Below are 20,130 nucleotides of genomic sequence, written 5' to 3' on the forward strand. Positions count from 1 at the left end.
GTTAATATACCGCTGTAGTGTATAGAAGTCTCTCTCCAATTTAGGACACCTTGCATATTGAATTATCTGCATACCTGGAAAGCAATTTCAGCACATAGTACGTAAAGATCTTGACCGAATGGTAGTGGTCCATCTGATGTTGGCTTAGTCTCAGCGGCTATCTTGAGCTGGTCATATGCCTGATGCAGGAAGGAGCCTTCTGATTCAACTGTCGGTATTCATAACATTTTTGAATAAAAATGGTGTTTACTATTTGGCAGGCCTAAAAGTCAAACAATAGCACAAACGGGAAAACACTGTGTGATGAGTTTCAGCATACCCTCTTTAACACTGCCAGCCTGTAGGGATGTTGACTAGAGATTCTGGCGTTCCTTATCATTAGCAAACACACACTGACCCTGTTTTTGGTTAAAATTGTTCAACTCTTTGTAGGTTCCCAACAAAACTGTTGATGCAGTTAGGAAGTTGTGGAAGACCATTCCACTATTTTAAAGATGGATTTGTGCTGGGGAGATGTAAATTAATTTTACATTTTTGTCCTGCCCGACATGTATTTTTTTAACACTGTATACTCAGTGTATGCCCCCTGAAGGCTTGTGAAAAAAACACAAATGTACTCGGGTGGGACTCGAACCCACGACCTCCTGCTTACTAGTGCAGTCGTCTTAACCACTTGCCCACCAAGCTTGCCAGTGTCAGCTGGCTGGTTTGAATCAGATGTAGCAGCGGGTACCGCGAACAATTATTTCAGAGATGGATTTGCACCGGGGAGATTCCCCCAAGTACGCTTGTGGTTTTTTCACAAGCTTTCAGGGACATTCACTGAGTATACTATGTTAAACATACAAGTCACACTGGGCAAGAATCTAAAATTAATTCAGACTATTTCCAAAAAGTAAAAATGGAAGCAACATTAGAAATTTCATACTGGATCGACTGACAACACTACACGATCGCAAGATAGGCCTATCTTGCGATCGTATTGTGCTGTCTTAAGTTGAAGTTTACGTTAACATGGTTAAACTTAAATGGAAAGGATAAAGTCATGAAAGCTGAAATTCGTCAATTTGCAGCATACCTCCATACTGCTGAGCAGCAGAGAGAAGTTGTCGAATATTGCTGTCCATAGCAATCCAGTTTTAACCCAAAATAAACGCGCCTGAAGAACAAATTTAACTCCATAAAATTAGCACAGCCAGCACAGACAAGTCCCTTGCCATATCCTGGCAACGGATAGCGCTCTGGCGCTCTTTGCTATACCGTGTGCAGACAAATGATAATGAATTGATTTGGCCATCGTCACTAAAAGTTAAGTTTCTAAATATTCATAGGCCATTTTCCAATACTCAACTTCGTCTCCGTCTCAGGCTTCGTGTAAGAAACCAATTCCCAATTGTGACCCTGAAGTGTTTAATTTAAATTATAGTACTGAAATGTTTGGCTCTTCTACATTTGACTCTTTTGTAGTTGAAGCCGGAGACGGAGCCCAAGTCGAGTATTGGAAAAGGGTCATATTACTGAGTTCAATTCATGCCATTTTTAAAATCGAACCGCAAAAAGGAAGTACAAGCAGATACCATTCCTCAATTCTGCTTTGAATATTATTAGATGTTCTCTAAGATAATTCTCTAATGTCAGTGTAATCATGAAGCACCAATAGCTAAATTTTTTTGTCATTGGTTTTTGCTGGTGGGGGGGTGCAGTCTTGTCAGGGCTTCCTGCTCGCTCTCCCCTCCCCAAGGCCAAAAGGCTAAGGCAAAAAGAGGGCTACGTGAGGTGACCTTGGAAGGCATTGTCTTCCACTCTATCCACCTGAAAACCTACGTTCATTCCCTCAGATTGTTGAGCATGGGAGTTTGAACTCCAAATGATCGACTGAAGATGAAACATACGGGAAATTTCTTTACTTTTTATATTAGATTGCATTTTCATCATTAAAATTTTTGATTTTCAATTTGTCTACCTGCATTTTTCCCTGATATTGAACTTTCAAAGAAACACTTTTCTTAGTAGTAGTGGCCTTACCTTCTCATTCCCTTTCCTCCGTTTTAGTCCAGCCGTGCACTTTTTGTCGAAGGCCAAGTAGACGTTCGTTCGTGCAGCATGTTCACGTACATGTAAGACATTTGTTCTTTGTTGATTCGAATTAATAATCCCAATAATAAAACCATTGCAGCCCAGATTAAAACGCATATTTTTCTGACTGTGTATTCTCAGTGAAAGAAAAAAAATCATCCCAAACGGAGCATCAAACAAGTTAGAACTGGCCTCGATGTTGGAAGAGGGCGCTCGTACCGTGCATATGTATGATCTTGGCATACATGTAGATTTGTCCAGCATTTGTAGAAAGAGATTCCTAATTTTTGAAGAATAGAACTTAAGTACCCATTATGCATACTACATGTATTTGTTAAGGTTTTTACTTTTTATGATGTATGAAAATAGTTACACTCCAATATGGATTGCTTCGCTCTTCTAATGAATTACAGTCGGTATATCCTTGGCCCGTCATCATGGCACAGTCCATGTCCAGACCATGCAGACAGTCTACCTACGTGTAGGCCGTATTTACTCTTTTTACCAAGTTTACATCAATTGTCTAGAGCAGGCTTGCCCCGTCATTAGTTGATAAGAGCAATGCATTTGGTGGAGAATGTTCATTTTTATGGAAGTGACGCAACAGCAACGCATTCATGTCATACATGTAGTTGTTTGTGAACTAGCGCAGCGCAGTCATGGCAGTGCAGCTTCCGTAAGCCTTCACTAATACCGTATGGGTGATTTTGGACCGTGGTAGAAAGACATTGACATGGGAAGGCAAAAGGGGCAATGTTTGCTCCTTTTTCTTTCCCTCGGTGACTTCTACAATGGTAACATGTTGCAAAATTCAAATCACCCATGCTGTCTGATATGGCAATAAAGCTTATCAAGAGAGTCTTCTTCCCAAAAGGAAAGTGGGGTCCTTTTGGTCCAGCTCGGGGCTAGTTTATGGGAGAGAGAGGGGAATTGATGTGAAACAACGCGTACATTCGGATTGACAGCTGAGTAATTACTAAATTAACTGCCCCTGTGGATGTCAGACAACTCGACTATTGAACAACTCTGTTCCAGACAACATTTGCCATTAAGATGACAACTCACCAACAGGCAAGACATCGTGGTTGTTTTGATAACTTAGCCTTTGATGCATCTCTGGACGGCAGGCAGTCTGTCTGTAGAGACATCTCAATTACTCACAGCCAGGCTTTGACACAAATACACCATTACCCATGTGCACATGTAATAAATCTCTCCACAGATGTGACTTGAGAAGACCTGTGACACCTTTAACGAAAACAATAAATTCTGTATGAGTTCAAGTTGGAAATGGTTGTGTTTTTATAGCTGCAAAATGATCTTTTTGTCTTGTTTTGGCATGGATACTGTAACTACATGTACTTACTGTAATTGTAAACCACAGTTTGTTTTGTGCATAATTTGTGTCTAACTGTGCTGGATGGTGTGTAGTGTACCCACAGTCCTGCTTGGGTGACAGATGTTAATTTTTATCAAACAGTGCTCAGTGGGTATCTCTTACCAAAGAGTGTCAGCAAACCACAAGATGCAATTTTATCTTAGGTTTGGCTGGAAATATTTTGCCGTAATTTGAATTGTGACAACATTTTGATGTTTTGGGCGACACATGTACATGTATGCACAATACTGGGATAAGGTGGTACATATATTTCCTTCAAATTTGGTTTCAGTTTAAAAATAATGTTGTTAACACCGCACTGCTTTTGCAGTTTGCCATTTTATTTGATAAGTTTTGTTCTAATTATGAGTTATTCCAATAATTTTATGTGGACATTGAAATTGGAATCTCGTACATCTGCCACTTGTTCTGCTCCCTGGATCTGCCTCTGCATCTGTGACAGCAAGACAATAAGGCAGATTGATTGCCTTTTAAGATACATTGTTTGTACGTGCAGTTCATTTCAGTAAATTCACCCAGTGCATAAAATTAACTTAACAAGTGCTATGCGTGGACATTAGAAATGGAAACGTACAGTTGGTTCACACTTTAATTGCTCTCAACATCTGGAACCAGATATTCATCTATGGACTTTATGTGATTCCTTCATTTGTCACAGGATTTTGATATCAAAAAGGGCTAGTCTTTCCCATGGTATCCATAAAAATCAAACAATGTACAATCAACAGAACAAAGGAGCCAATAATTACCATTGCTTGGATATTTGCAAACTATTAGAAAGCATCATCCTGATTTATACATTTTGAATCGGATCATCCCACCAAGCACGCTTGTAAGCCTTCATGTACCTTGTGTGACTAGTCTGTTCTTTGCCATTCTCCTTTGCATACTTGTAGAAAACCCTGTTGAGTTGCCCCAATGGGTATCGTCGCCCAGCTGTCAGAATGGTAAAATTGTCTGGAAATTAGTTATTCAGTGTCAAGTTTTGCAGTCATCTTTAACCCTAACACTCCTCAGTCCTCCAACAGGTGAAGGATTGAGGAGGGTTAGGGTTAATGTAATGTAGAGCCATCCAGAATACATGTAGTCCTTATTCACTGGGAAGCCATTTTGTGAAATCTTGTTCACTCATGTTCACTGTAATCTGTTATTATGAGGTGGTGTCAGGCTATTTTGGTTTCCAAACATCACTTTCAGTTTTTTAATGCTTCAAGCATTCCGATATAATTTGTTATTGTTTAGACAAAACTGGCATGAAGTATAAACCTTTACTTTGTCGCTTTTCTTTTTACTCTTGGGCTCTCCAAATGAAAAGTTTTACCTCACTTTCAATTCAAGATGGCTGACACGTGCACACTTGTAGTTTGAAGAAAACGAGGAACCCAAAAGTTGGATGAGCTGGTTCTGTCTGCCCTAGAGCAGGTACTGGTAGTACTGTTCTTCAAGTGTCCACATATTGAAACATTTGTGGACGCTATTGGTAGGGCTTCGGTGTCCCTGTTATGCAAGGAATGATTCATCCACATCAACTTTTTGTATTTTGATGTATTGCTTACTATTTTGTCCTTGCAAAGCACCAGTATATACATGTATATATATAGAGCATCATGAGCGTGTAATGAAGTAGCGTCTACACTTGTATTTGCTCGCTAGCATTCCAAATCCCATGATGCCACAACTGAAAAATAGTAATTCATTGCCAGCATGTGTTACTCATCCATACCTGTCACCTGCAGCAGAATTAGTCAGGCTTACATGTATTTTAACAGATCGACAGTATTCCTCGGAGAAAGTAGTCAAGTTTATCAGCCTTATTTGGTGGGAATACAGTATTCTGTAGGCATCAATGAAGTTTTAGTGTAATAGCCCACATGATGTACATACATGGCATAATTTTTGGTTGCAGACGCTTTAATTAACGAGATTTCTAGTTATTTTCTTTTTTGTGAATGTATTCAGCAAATAAATGTATATGCAAAACAAGAATCTTGATAACTTACCGTTTTTATCTTTTTGAGCATTTTAAACTGTTTCCAGCAGTATTGTATGCATGTAGCTACTAAAATACATGTACTTCATCTATTGCAGAAAAGTCGCTTTATCAACTTTGTTATTGAAAGATATTTATCTTTTTTCTCTCATTAGAAGACGGCATCCCCTTCAATGAAATGGCATCCCGAGCCCAGCCAAGGACACCAGGGAAGTCTTCCTCGTCCCAGCTTAGGGGAGGAGCACCAACTCCAGGGGGTATTGGTCATGGAGGTGGGGAGAGTCCAGCCTCGAGGCCCATGAAGAAACCTTCAGACAGACTCAATCCCAAAACTATTGATCCGGTAAGTCAAGTACCCTACGTTCATGTGTCTGAGTACTCTGTCAGCCTTTTATTTGTATCCAGAAAGAAAGAAGAAAACAAGTAAAAAAACAGACAGACAGAAAGCTTCAGAGAAAAACAGATGAATCAAAGCAGAAACACTGCAGACACTGTGTTTTAACCATTTCTTGCTGACATGTTTATAAACATGCGTAAATGTTCAGTGTATTTAGAGCTTTAATGGGTAGCGATGAGCCATTGGACATGTTTCGGTATTTGACACCAGTTGTTCAGCATCTGTAAGCACGTTTACTAAGTGATATTGAGATTCTATGCATTTCTTTCACTGCCTCATAACCTGGCTTATGATATTTGAAGACTAATGATCCATCTACAGGTGTTTAAGTGTACATGTGCGCATCATCCACACTTATGACAAACCATACGTTTACCTGCACATTGCATGTGGATAAAAATGACAAGCAAGATGATTAATGTTCCCAATTATTCCATGTCATGCATGCAACGTTATTAAGTGATCGTTGAAGCCTAAAAAATGCAATTTCACTTGTCAGTGCTACATGCATGTTTGCTGTGGTCTAGCGCCCATGTCATTAACAGGCTGGTCACACATCTATCAAAGTGGTGCAAGGTAATTTTGATCTTTCCTTTTTTTCCTTAATGAAATTCCGTAGGGTGTCCTCTAATTGGGTCATGGATGGCTATTGACATTGTGAACCATATGGTAGTAACCTGGGCATTACCTAGAAAATTTCAGAGTTTCTTTTTTTCTTTTTATTTCTAATATGTGCAGTTAATTTGTTGTGTTGAGGGTCAATGGCAAAGTGAAAAAGGCACCAACTAGAATCTTATCGAAATTTGAAAGGGTTGACAGCTATAGTTGGTAAACTTATCAGATTTTTAAACGATTTTTGTCCCGTTTTTTTGGCAGTTCAAAGAATCCAAAAATCCTAAGTCTGCCTTTGCCAGCGTCTACGCCAGAGGGGGCATTCCTTGCAGGTAAATGTAAGCTGAGGTTTCACCTAAAAGTTGTCACGGCTTTTCTTGTTTAAAAACACATGACAAAGTGATTTGCAGTCAGGTTACCCAGAGATGAAAGCAGGGAGGGTTAAGAGATTGCAGTCAGGGGACAATAAAAGGATTACCACTGGACTTCTGGACTCCTGTGTCAAAATTGCTTCAAGCCATTGTACTCCATACTTGTAACAAGTGATCTCTTAAATCTACAAACTGGTTGCCAGCTTGACTCCTGTCTACAAAACTGCCCTTAAGGAACATGACTAAAGACCTGCCCAATAAAATATTTGAATAATGGTACTATCAACAGATTCCAAACAAATCTATTGAAATGACAGCCCATACGTGTACAGTACATGAGCAGAAAGACTGTGGAAAATAAGAAAGACAAATCTATTGAAATGACAGCCCATACGTGTACAGTACATGAGCAGAAAGACTGTGGAAAATAAGAAAGAGCAATCAAGCTAGCTAAACCTTAATGTTGTCATTATATCAAATAAAAGTCTAGAAAATGTCCCTTTATTTGAGAATGAGAAAAAGATAATGGAAGCATTGATTTCCTGTGATGTTCGGAAGTTCTCCTGACTGCGAAAGACAGCATCTTTCATGGCTGTATAGTTGTCTCCGGATTGACTGGCAGGTGTGTACTTAGACTCGTCTTACTCCTGGGGAGTGCTTAGACTGAATTTCATCCAGTTTTCCCTGTAGCAAATCCCATATTTATTACTGTCAGTGTAAGATTACCAGTGATATCAGTACACAGCCTTCTCTGTGCTTTGTTGCTTAGTACAGCAATCTGCTTACAGTGATCATGCATGTCAAGTGTAATCCTTCCACTTGCATCCCCTGTTGAAATGTTTGTCAGTCACTGTGTTTTTAATAATGATGATGATATGGGAACATGGATCAGAAAATTGGGCGACACATGTACAGACAGACAAAAATGTGGACAGTTGGTTGCTGAAATGTAAAAGTGGGATGTTTACACATTTAATCAGTTAAATAAGCAGTTAAACAAAAACGTTCCAAATCCATTTACAGATTTTCCCAAATGTTGAAACGTAACCGCCCCTCTAAGAGGTTTGACGTTCTGATTGACGCAGTCTTTAATGTAAACAATGCCTGTTACATATTGGTTTTTTGCCCTTTGGGTGTCTGTGTACTTTTTGAGAAAAAAGTGGATTCTAAAACAACAAACATGGCTTGTTTTATATTTGCCCCAACATCAATCAACATTTTTACATGGGTTGGACTATGTGCATTGTTGAACCTACAAGTATATAATTTTGCATATATGAAATCATCGAGGTAGGCAGCGGCGGTTTTTCAAATTAAACGTAAATTCCCACCCTTAATGAAATGTAACTGTGCCAAAGTTATTTGCAAGAAATTTCTTTTTGTTTTTCACAAAGCCTTGCATGTTGATGAACCCGCCCCCGTTTACAATAAGTGCTTTTCAAATTGGCTTTGATTACATCCATTAGGTTTAGAGGAATCCCTTTCTCAAGATATTATTGCTTCAGAAGAATGTCTTCAACTATGAGCTTTTCTGTACACAAGTATGCAGGATGTGTGTGCATGCAGCTTCAGTGCCTCTGGAGAAATATTGACAGATTTGTATTCATGACAATGTCTGTAATCAAGAGCCTTGTTTATGTTCGTGCTTATGGATAAAGATGGAATCTGCCAGCTGTTAGACGATTTGTTTGTAGGGAGCCTACTTCATCAGCTCATGATGTACTGCTTAGAACATCTCTTATGGATAAAGATGGAATCTGCCAGCTGTTAGATGATTTGTTTGTAGGGAGCCTACTTCATTAGCTCATGATGTACTGCTTAGAACATCTCTTGTTTGGAGGAGTAATACATCTGTGTATGTTGTACGTGCACATTTATGCTGATTGTCTTGTCTGTAACAGTCCGCCTGGCAGGATTCCCTAGGAGCTGATGATGTGTCATTGCATTTTGGTTTGAAACATTTTTCATAGAAAGAGGACCTAGACAATGTCTCAGAGTTGCTTGCTTTTTTCCAAGTGAGTTGCAGAAACCTTCTTGTCACTAGGACTATTATTTTACTTGTGCAGGTTACTAGTCAAGGAGTAGTTTAAACAGGACTGAGTGAACGGAAATGGTTTAAATCTTGAAACCACAAGATGGTAATCCACAAGAAAATTGATGTCTGAGTCATCGAAATACGGGCAGTATTAAACGCAGTGTTTATTTGTGAATGTAGGATAACTGATGCGTTTTTTCCCTTGTCAACAGACTGGTCCATGGATCAGTAAAGCACAAGCTACAGTGGGATTGCAACCCATGTGACCTGCCCTTTGATCCCCTACTGATCACACTAGCCGAGGTGGGCCAAATGCCAAGATTTTCCTCTTGTTTTGGAAGTTTTATGCATGAACAACTTTGACAATTGTCTGGCAATTTCAGACATCTCTGCCTGATTTGAGAGGAGTAGTTTTTCCTAATTAATCACAGACAACATTGGCTGATATTGGTGATGTTTGTTAATTAATACATGGTGTGTACGTGGAACAACCTGAGTGTGAGCGCAGGGGTCTAGTTCCAAACTCTGAAACATCTAAACTCTAACAAATATTTTAGGAGGAAATATAAAAAAGATACGCAAGGCTTATTTCATGACTTATTAAGGCCTTAAGGTCAACAACTTGAAAAGATTTTCCCCCAAGACTTCTTCTTAAAAACACTTTCCTCATTCCATTGACAGGGTCTCCAAGAATTCAAGCATCCTTATCAGTTTGTCGCTCAGCAAGGCTTCAAGGAGCTATTGCAGGTATCAGATGCAAGTACCAAGGCAACGGCGGTCTTGTCGAGAATCATCCTACCCCTGAGAAATGCCTTGGTAGGTTTGCTAACATCAACATCTAATCAAATCATTAGTCTTACACTGCTGCTCAAAGAAAATTGGGGATAGTCAGTCAACCATCCGTTTCAAGGTACTCGTGGAGGAAGACAAGAAGATTGCCTAAAAGTGAAGATGTGTGAGAGAAACTGTGCAGGAGTTGAGGAAGACATGAGGCCCTTAGGCGGATAAGACACTTGATGTCGATCTTCCTAAAATAGCTTGTGAATGCGTGTTCATAGTCATTTCCGTGAGGATCAAAAGCTACCTGTAGATGTATGTACATGTAGAGCTGCATGATGTGTGTCCAAGTCCATCCCAGGATATTCCATGATTCACATTGCTTGATCAAAGAAGGTATAGGAGACACCTGTCTTGTTAATTTACCCTACACCTGCGTGTACTGCACTGATCCACAATTTCCGCTGTTTCCTACACTGGGGAAATGTGCTTGCATTAAAGTTATTCACACATCAATTTACATGTGTGTGTACACATGTAAATGTTTTATGCATTGCCCTGTTGCATTGTCACAATGTTGTCCCAGAATCAATGCTGTTGAAAAGACCCTAGACAGACACTCCAAATGAGATTTTGGCTGCACAGTATTAAAGTGCTCTGCATTTCATACACATGTGTATAGCATGATGCGTTGGAGTGAAAATGACTTTTTGAGACATTGAAAAGACCTCTTAAAAATCCTCGAGGTCACTTAAATGTTTGGAGTAGGAGTTCCAGTCAGTGAACTTCTCATGTTTACACCCTGGTAATTGGCTCTGTATGTCATCAATTGACTTTACCATATCAGTGAAAACAGAGAATTTGGATCAGGTTAGCTTAGAGTAGGATTTCTGTGTCCAGGGATATCAGTTTGCATGCTTGGCCCAGATAGGTGTGAAACTGAAGAAGAGAAGTTTATATTGATGAGTAATATGACTGAGTAAATTCCTCCGATTTCCCTTTGGAGAACTCATATCATGGTTAAAATCCAGTTGGACACTTCGCCTCCGTGAAACATTATCTAGAATCCACTGTTCTTGGTCTCGGGGAAATTCCTGCTGCATGCCAACCAAATATGTCTCGTTCAATGGTAATATTTCAACATCATGAGGAGTTTCTTAAAATTTCCCCTGTTTTTTTAATCTATGAATTTGGCAGAAAGAAACCATTGAAAATTTGGTAACTAGTCCAAAACTGGGTGCACCTTGCCCTAATCCTACCACACATACATGTACATTCACAAAGCTCAAAGGCCCAGAATTGCTATGATTTTGCTAGTGTGCATTTTTAAAGAGCACCTCTGAGGAAAACATGTTTTCTCTGATTTTGTCTGTTCACATAAACTTGGAAGCATCCAAATTGAATGCAGTGTCATTTGTCTTCAGAGCTCAACTATAACAAGCTCAAAATGACTTTTTTTCTGTTTATGCCAAGATGCAAATTCTGAATGTAGACTGCATCATTCAGAGAAAACGAGGGGAACCCTCGCCCTCTGTTCATAGCGGATAAACCCTTGTGCATGCCAAACAATGGCTAGATGTATTGTTTTGCATAGATGAAATCTGAGAAAACATGTTTTCCTTAGAGGTGCTCTTTAAGTTGTCTCACACCTGTTGCATAAAGGCAGGTGATAGGGTCAGCGTCTTGTAAAGGTGTCTCATGTTCTGTCAACATTAACTTGCAACCTCAAGATTGTGACGATAGAGTTTACATGTACTTAAGCTGCTATGGAGTCCATGTTAACTGACGTCACAGTGATTGTCTCAAGGTAATGTCTGATGATGTGTTATTTATGGCACTCCCGTCACCTACATGCTGACCAAATGAGGGCAACTTGCATTATAAAAGTTTCATTGAAATCTCACTGCTGCAGTACTTGTAGGATTCTAAGATAACATGTGCATATTGTTTAAAAGACCTGAGGAAAAGATAGAAGACACTTAAATGCAATTTGAGAACAAAATGGAGAAAGATTTAAATGGCCTTTTTAGCGTTGAGTTCAAGATTTTGAGCTTTTCTCGGATGTTAGTCAGGTGGGTGCACTAAATTCAGCCACAGTTGAATGATGTTTGACTCCTTTCATAAATGGCTTTCTAACTCCCTTAGCTGTATTAAAATCATATTGAAACTGAAGGGTTTTTGTTGGGAATAATTGTTGGCCTCAGACAGTTTCCCTATTCAACAACGTACAACTTTACCATTTATTAACATTTGATAATGCCCGCTGAGAAGTGATAATGCCCGCTGTGTATATCATGCACTGGCACCCGGATATGAGACAGTTTAATCAATTCTGATTGGTCAAGAGTCTGTGCATGTTGCTTGCCACGCGTGCGCCAAGTCCATATAAGGAGATTATTTTGGACAACTCGCACAAGGAATGTACCGGTACCATAAACATGATAAAATGGACAAGGGTGTTTGGGAAAATGAAAGTAAAATTCTTGAACAAAATTGTTGAGAATCCATCATGTATTGACTTCTTTTGACTCTCTGAATAAAACAGGTATTCATGAATGGGAATAAATATGTGCTTGCCCCTTCAGTCTCTGAACAGTTCAGTCTCCTGAGATCGTCTTAAATGTTAGTTTATGAATGGCTCAGGAGACTGAACGCTAATAATGCTCTCGCCTTCCTCTCGGGCATTTGTCGCGTCCATTATCTTGAGCCGGTCTTAAACACATATCTAAGATCGGCCAAGCATATGAACAAGTTTCACGCCGAGCTTGCATGTATGTATTGGCTTTCTGATGTAGCAAGGACATTGTGAGTAGGTAACAGTTCATCACAGACAGAAATAGCATTTTGTTAACAAATAGTTTGCCCCAAAGGGACAAGGCATTTCTATCAAAGCATGCTGACATTTTCTTAGAGTCTGTACCGCCAAGGCTCTTGAGACTTCAACATCCTTCCTACGAGTGTTGAAGTCAATGAACCACCTAGTAACTTTGTTTGAAAAAAAATGCTATGTAACCCACACTTCTGACGATGCAGAATGACAAAATGCCACGCTCATTACTTCCACAAAGCATAAATAGCAGAAAGACCAATTTGTGGTTTATAGAGCCAAATTGTCAAAGGAGAGCAAATTGGTGATATATCATGATGCAGTCACCTGTGAAAATTGAGCAAGGCAAGCAACCAAGCTTGAAATGAACTCAGACTGACATTTAGCTTTCTATCAGTGATGAATCAGCTGGTCTAACAGGACGCCTCTCCTCTCACAGGATACTTTTTATGAGTGTGGAGGTAGTGATGAAGCAGTAAACTTGTTTGGGATATTGGGCGTAGTACAGGTTAGGCAGGAATGGGGTAGAAACGGGTGCTTTGACAAGTGAAAGATCTCAAGAGTTGACCTACCTGTTTCTCACTCATCGTAGAGTTGAAATGAAGAAGGGCACTTGGTATAATCTCAACATCCGTGAATCTATTTCACGTACACGTAGCTCTTGCCCAGTCAATGTTCCTTTCTGTGTTTCTGTCTTGTGTTTAAGGGTTCTTCTAATGATTCAGTATTTGAGGGAGCAGTGGATGCATTAGTCCATCTCAGCATTGCCGTAGGACCACAGCTCAACCCTTATCTCAAATCAGTTCTCAGCTATGTAAGTAGAACCAACAAAGCTCAGTGTACTGCTGATGTGACTTGGCCATTTAATCAGAATAAAATCTCTGCAACTCAGGTGTGATAAAAAGAGAATGTGGCAGGTGTTACCATATGTCTTTGCTTGAGGTCCATGCTTACAGACAATTAAGAAGAGTTCGTTTTAAACTCACTCGGTCTCATTCCACGCAGCCTCAACCTAGTTCCCACCCACCCATTCTAGTCTACCCTTCCAAAATCTCACCCCACCTTATCCTTCCAAGCCTCACTCCATCTACACCCCTACCATGCCCCCTGAGCACCTTTTTACACCCCATTCCTGCCTAATCTGTACCCCACTCAATATCCCATGTTATCTCCACAACATCTCCACTCCTACTCCAGCTCACCTAATAATACCAAGCAGCAGAAGTCCTGTGTTACCACCATTACACAAAAAATCTCATCCATTTTAAAATGATTAAGAGACCGTAGCTTTGAAGGTGTCAAAATCAATAAATAAAGAAGAGATGTCCATTGGCTCTTCACAGTTATCCAAGAAATTGATGGATAAGAATTGCAAGGATTCCATCACCACAGCCCTCCAACAGATTGAGCAAGCCTGCGGCAAGGTAGGTGTTGGGTGTTGGCCTACTTTATACTTAGCACTAGTATCTGTCATCCTAGTAAATTTCTCGTCGTCTTGCTCATATGCCTTAAATGGATTTAGCTTGGTTTTTGCACCTATGGCACACCAGTAGGAGTTTTTGGACGAATTTTTTTTTTGGAGTCATTTTTATTCCTTCATTAAACTTAGCCTCAGGTCTTTTGCCTTTTACTGTCTGTACTGTTATCACTTGTTCTGTCATTTCAATGAACCTTTGTGAAACAGAATTTTACAAACATCAGTGGTACTTCGATGGAAATAACTTGAAATAAGCAAAAAAAAAATCAAGCTGAAAATGAGCCCAGAGCAAACATCCCTGACGTGGGTTGATAATCCTACTGATCACAGATGAAGCTACTACTAAAAGGGTACTTTACTGAAATGATGTACTGGTCACCTTGTGGTAATCCACAGAGGTTTTCTTCCATAATTAAAAATCAATAATTTATTGTCATAATGATGCATTGTCCCCTTGGGACCCTTTTGAAATACTAAGAGTATGTTATCCGACTTTTGGAATTTGCCTAAATAAGCACTTACACATGTAGCAAAGAGATTGTAGGTTGTCTGACTGGTTATTTGTATTGAGACTGCAATTCTTCAACATCAGTACAACCTTAATCCCAACCCTGGTACCATTCCCAAATTGCAGCTCCGGCAGACAAGATGAGATTTTGGGGTCTGGATTCAGTCCCAATTGCAAGTAAATAATTCAGTAGCAGTCACACTGTTACATCAGTCTGAAGTTGATTCCTAATTTCCCAAGTTGGATAGTCTGCATTATGGCTGAATTGTGTCAAGCCTGCCCTGGGAAGAGCAAGTCATTGGGGACCTGATTTCATCAGTACACCACTCGGGGATCAAGTGGGGGGATGAAGAGGGAGATAAAAGTGCAATAACGGAGCTTCCAGAGATTTTTAAAAAAACAGGTTTTCAATTTTAACTGTCAGAAATTTTGGGAGGCAACAAGAACATTACTCTGATTTGATTTGTTGGTCACCTGTGCATAGTCAAAATGGTATTTCTCCAAGTTAAACTGAAATAGCCTTGCTGTGTCCAAACTGGGATTGATCCAGAGTAGCACAGTGTCACATTTTACCTTTATAGGATGATACTTTCATTCATTTGCACTTTGCCTACTTGGAAATTCAAATTCCAATTTTTTCCCTTTTCTTTTGAAAGGAAAGCCAAGCCATCATCAAATCTAAGATTCCCACCTATTCATCGATCTTATGATGAAAGCTGAGCAGTAACCATTGTACATAATGTAGTCGATAGCAGCTGGTGGCTACCAACTGAATGCAGTTAAAGGTATGTGGAGTCAAAAATTGTCCAATCACAGAAAGAAGGCATTTGGCCATTCCATCTGCAACCTGTTAAATGGCCAGGTATACTGATTGGCAAACATACATATAGACTGCACAAAGCTGTGTTTGGGTGAGAATTAGGCCATATGTACCTGTAAGCCTAATTGATGTTGCATTGTCTTTGATATTGTACATGCATTAATACCGATACATTGCCATGGTAAACTGTAAATTTTAATTGTCGGTAATTATCTGAATATTGTATGAGCTGATCTGTTATTCAGAGAGAAATCATTATGTACTTAGTTTGAAAGAGGTTGACTTTTCAGCCTGTAACTCTTTGAAAACATTCACATGTACCTGTTTTGTATTTGGATTTTGTGTGTTTTTTAAATAATTTTCGGTATTAAAGATTTCCACCTGATGGAAGTTGAGGGGAATTGATTTGTCTTCTTTGCAGTTTTTGTGCTATTTGCTAAGCATTTCATTCCCTACCAGCATGATGTTGAAACAAGGCAATTTGATTCCTGCATTACCTGTTGCAAGGAGAGCCGATGATACTGCATGCATAGTTGTAATTAATGTATGAGCGAATGTTGATTGTCTGGGTAGCTTTAGGCAAACAGTCTGCAAACTTGTGCTGGCATAGGAGGAGTACCTGGAGTCTATTTCTATGTTGTTCAGGACTGGAGGTAGCTATCCGTATGATTGGCATTATCCGAAGATCCAAGGTGGCTGATGTGGCTTTGGCATTTACTGTTGCTCGATTTAAGCCGAAGATTATGATCCAGGAAGCGAGAATGAGTGGAGCCATAAACACGTGACTGTTTCAATCATGTGTTAAATACACTGTACCTTTATTGGGCCAGTGAGAAGTGCATATTAAAAAGACGAACTGTTGTTTTTTCTCAGACTGTTGCTGGTGCCAATGAACGTATGATTCACACTGCCGTGGCTTAAAGATACCTGGAGAGGAATTTGGCATTCAGCCTCCCCTTGAGCACCAATGGGTTATTACTGACGTAAAACAAAAGGTTATTCAAAAGTCATTGATCTTTAGTTAAAAGGCTGCACGTTTTGCTTAACTGTAAATAGCAACATTTTTCTGGATTAATATTGTATTTTGTTATGAATTGTAGCTGACATTTTCTTGAATGTACAGCTATTTACCAAAATGATTACTTTCTGCGTGCTTTACTTAAGGATAGTAACTTTTCTACCATTAGCCTGCAGGAACTAATCATTTGTATTGCTGAGAATGTGTACATGTTGTCCTTCAACAGTTCATATATGAAATAAAACCAAATGATGTGATAAGCCTTATGTGATTTTATAGTGGTACGTTCTTGTGTGACTCAATATCATTCGGGCATGGGTACCCATTTGTAACATTGTACAGGTTCTTTTGACCATTTTGTTGTTGTAATGTCTTTAATTTATTGCCCATGCCACACTGATCTAGCATACGTGTGCCAAGGATATTTATGGCCTGTCAGAATAGTGTAGCAACATTCCCTCAACTTACTTGTATCTCAGATGTCTTCTGTTCGAACCCCGCTGGATACGTCACTTGAACTTTGGCCCATCAGTATGGATTTGTTGAGGTCATCAATAACTTCCTCCACTTAATTACTTCATGTTGCTCCTTCCTTCTTGGAATCAGTGGCTGTGTGGTAGTAGGGTCATACTTTACCTGTGGATCTTTCACTAACATCTGTTCACGTGTACTTTTCTCTCGATTGCTCTTTGTTTGACTTCAGCTGCTATGACAGTGCTCTGAAGCTGTTGCCATTTTTTTCATTCTCTTGCCGTGTCTATGCAATCTTATCAAGGGCTAATTGTCTTTATTTCTCTTGGTAGCGTGAACCAGATCTGCCCGCCAACAATTGTTTGAAATCGAAACATTATTGCTACTAGTGACGGCTGGTGTCCAGTAATTTGGCAGTAGCTAACCAAACAGATATCTTACCCAACTCATAAAAGATGGCTGGAGTTTTTACACAGCGCCGTTGGGGGTAGAGTTTCTGTTGTTTCCCACAGGCATTCAGTTCCCGAGACAAATCCAAATATAAGCAAATATGCAAATATCACAAAGACATACAAAAATAAAAAAAAAATAATAAAACGTATACATGTATCTATACATACAATCAAGAATAAGTAAGAAAACATAAAATGGCAGAAGGTAAGGAGTTGGATATGGAGTTGTAGAGGTTTGTATATAATCGAGTTCATCAGCCAAGACTTCCATAAGACGGTGACATATCAAGTAACCCTGTGTATTTCGATATCAGATTGAAGGGAGGGGGAATCCCCTAACCTTTGATCATTAGCCATATCAATGTGGCGTATTCGTTAGGATTAGTCGCGTCGTTACTAAAGCCAATCTTAAATTTCGGACGCCAAATACCAGAAAGGTATGAATGTAACGCCGACGTTTCCTTTCCTCTTTGCAAATTGGACGTGCGAAAACGCGAGTTACCTGGGATTGCACTTTCCTCCTGATCGAATTCTGTTAGCGACGTGCGCATCATGTTCCATTGATACAGCCTGCAATGTGCACGGTCGAATTCAACAGAAATCAAGTCAGCTTTGTGTTTTTCATTGCATCTCAATATCTCAGGCAGGAAGTCTGAAAGACAATCTACCAGTAGTTGTCAGTCTGGATACCTGCCATGTTGCTGAACATAATCGGGATAAGAGATCGAATGACATTCATAGCATACAAAAGCTTGGAGCAGGTTGTTCAACTTACCACAAGTCGGACTCTGTCTCTGTTTACGACATTTTTGGAGGGAAAGCTTGAAGGAATATTTGCAATTTAGCATCGATTCCCTCGGAGTTTTTCTTTTAGACAAATCCAAGTTTACATGTACTTACTTTTCCCGTAGGCTACAGCCATTTTTTACAGTTGACTTTCATACAGTCACCTGAAAACAAACACTGCTATTGTAATCTTCAACTTAAACTTCAAATTTTATCAGAGCAATGCCGATTGTAAAAGCTCTTAAATTTAAAGAAACAAGTGTATGTGGATTTTTAGGGCTCCATTTAAATTGACACATCTGCGTCACATTCCAAAGTAGAAAATTCGGTAAACACATTTCTTATTTAGCCTTCAATCAAATAATAGCCTGACTACAAATCTTTTTTTTTTTCAGATTTGATCGATGCTGAATGAAATAACAGTTGAAGTCGTTTTTTTGTGGTTGCCTTGGGACTCTTCAGTGTGAGCGGAAGATTGCACCGGCGACGATGAGATGCCTCGTGCGACATTCCTCAGAGCCAAGTGCCACACTTAACGCCTTGTTGCTTCCTCAGAAACTTAGATAGGCACCTTAAAGTGAAGGGGGTTTCTTGTGGCAAACCTTAATGAAAGTATTACAGATTTACTTGCGCAAAATTGGTTTGCACAGAGAAACAATCAATTCGTTTTCTGTTTTTAAATTAGAAATATTGCCCATGACTTGAACACACAGTGCATTCTGTCTGGCAATTATTTAGTCAGTCAGTTTTGAATTGCTTCAATTGTTGACAAAGCCGAAGCTTTAAGTTCTGGTTAAGGTTAAATTTCGTTTACTTGCAGTAAAATGTCTGTGATCTTTAATCTGTTTGACATCAATATCGTGGGAAAATACTTAAACATTTTTTGGGTCATTTTAAAAGTTGTCTCAAAATGAGGATATAGCCCTACAAATTCAAGCAATGGAAACTTTTTATAGTGGGCCCTATTCGACAAAAGGTTTTGAAATTCGTTTGGAATCTGTAGAATATACAGAGAGTTTTGTCAGTGGTGAGTTGTTTTCGACTTGAAACTTACTTTGTACGGACGACAGAACGACTGCTGTACATTTAGCGAACGAGCCTCGGAGTCGGACCAGTGGCTTTGCGTCACACGATTTCCTGGATCTGCAGTCTCAATTTTGCCCCGGTTCAGACCCCTGAGAGACGACAAAGGACGGAACGATACCATTTTAGCCGCCGCAAAGCCCAGAATTAAAGTCTAATCGTTGAAAGGCGGGGAATGGCTAGCGGTTTCGCCGAAAGCTTTTAGACAGTTAAATTCTGCTCACATCTAAGCACGTGTATGGAATCATCATGGATTACGTGAGACGTGGGTCATAGGCTCTAGATACATGCCCACAAGAGGAGGCACACTTCCGTTAAGTGCGGGAAGACAAAGTAGGCACTTCCTGTTAATAGCTGAAAAGTGCGTAACACAGGAAGGACTCGTCCTCGACTCGAGTTACCGATCATACTCATTTTCTTCCTATAAATGCTCGACTTTTTTCCATGAAATGTTGGTTAAAATAGATTGGTGAGAAATTGTCTGTGCTTGGAGATAGGCTACAGTGGAGTTCACTGTACTGGTCCAAGGAAATAAGGCTGCAAATATGTGACTAGGGTTGACTTGCTTTGATCTTTATCACATTCGGATTGAGAGACAAGTTCGCCAACAGAGACAACCTCTGAATGAATTTCACTAACCAGTCATCTAAGCCTGTCTTTGATAAGCTGAAAACGAACCCTAGCCACTGAATTTGTTGGGCTGTAGCACCCTGTCTCCTCCAAATTGTTTTCATACATGTACTCTTTATCTTTAAACAGTCAGGGCTAGTCGTGGCAGCCTCTTCAAGGAACAGATAAACCCAGACTGTTCAGTCTTTGAATTAAAAAAATGAAAATCACCTACCAAGGGGGGCGGGCTTTGTCTTAAATTTAACGACTATGAGTTAAGTTCATCTTGGTTATTTTGTGCTCCAACAAAAATTCGGCTCTTTGCTAAAAATATGCTGCCTATCTCTTCATTGTTCAACCTGGGACTTTGGCCAAGTTGTTTATTCGAAGTACATGTATTTTCCAAGAACTATCATATATCG

At 39.6% G+C, this 20,130-nt stretch overlaps 2 protein-coding genes and 1 long non-coding RNA gene across 18 annotated transcripts in view; 1 reads left to right on the top strand and 2 right to left on the bottom strand.

Annotated features, from left to right (window-relative positions):
• The window catches only part of cfap46 (cilia and flagella associated protein 46), a 31,733-nt gene extending 30,485 nt beyond the window's left edge, over positions 1-1,248 (bottom strand). For all 10 annotated transcript variants that reach the window (XM_087144632.1, XM_087144630.1, XM_087144625.1 and 7 more), the window contains exons 1-2: positions 1,079-1,248; positions 75-208 (exon numbers count right to left, since the gene is read on the bottom strand). In XM_087144632.1, the coding sequence (XP_087000758.1) occupies positions 75-208; positions 1,079-1,127 (183 nt within the window). In that variant the 5' untranslated portion in view covers positions 1,128-1,248. The remainder of the gene's footprint in view (positions 1-74; positions 209-1,078) is intronic.
• Positions 1,249-1,993: 745 nt separating this feature from the next.
• Positions 1,994-19,045, top strand: pacrgl (parkin coregulated like). Of its 7 annotated transcripts, none has more exons than XR_002598259.2 (9): positions 1,995-2,117; positions 5,621-5,808; positions 6,739-6,806; positions 9,093-9,183; positions 9,562-9,696; positions 13,191-13,298; positions 13,828-13,908; positions 15,126-15,254; positions 18,412-19,045. XR_002598259.2 is itself a non-coding variant. In XM_022236134.2 (9 exons), exons 3-9 carry the CDS (start codon positions 5,644-5,646, stop codon positions 15,177-15,179), a joined length of 702 nt encoding a protein of 233 aa, XP_022091826.1. In that variant the 5' UTR covers positions 2,054-2,117; positions 4,372-4,422; positions 5,621-5,643; the 3' UTR covers positions 15,180-16,573. The 7 variants fall into 7 exon arrangements, 4 of the variants coding, with proteins under 4 accessions (XP_087000761.1, XP_022091825.1, XP_022091826.1 ...); XR_015427443.1 differs by lacking the exon at positions 18,412-19,045 and adding an exon at positions 15,935-16,573; XR_002598258.2 differs by lacking the exon at positions 18,412-19,045 and adding an exon at positions 16,163-16,573.
• On the bottom strand, positions 3,187-17,272 carry LOC147796906 (uncharacterized). The gene is made up of 6 exons (XR_015427444.1): positions 17,220-17,272; positions 16,776-16,916; positions 4,797-4,972; positions 4,324-4,411; positions 3,870-3,908; positions 3,187-3,324 (listed from the first exon to the last, which is right to left on the bottom strand). It is a non-coding gene; the product is annotated as an uncharacterized LOC147796906 (long non-coding RNA).
• Positions 19,046-20,130: the final 1,085 nt, after the last annotated feature.

The sequence above is a fragment of the Acanthaster planci genome, linkage group LG13 (genome assembly GCF_054643075.1).
Source record: "Acanthaster planci isolate LZ-2023a linkage group LG13, COTS_SCS, whole genome shotgun sequence".
NCBI lineage: Eukaryota > Metazoa > Echinodermata > Asteroidea > Valvatida > Acanthasteridae > Acanthaster > Acanthaster planci.

Bases quoted from the DNA above. Each gene is read 5' to 3' on its own strand.
- pacrgl (XM_022236133.2), top strand. From the start codon at position 5,644: ATGGCATCCCGAGCCCAGCCAAGGACACCAGGGAAGTCTTCCTCGTCC. The intron at 5,809-6,738 runs GTAAGTCAAGTA...TTTTTTTGGCAG, and splicing joins ATCCCAAAACTATTGATCCG to TTCAAAGAATCCAAAAATCC. The intron at 6,807-9,092 runs GTAAATGTAAGC...CCTTGTCAACAG, and splicing joins AGAGGGGGCATTCCTTGCAG to ACTGGTCCATGGATCAGTAA.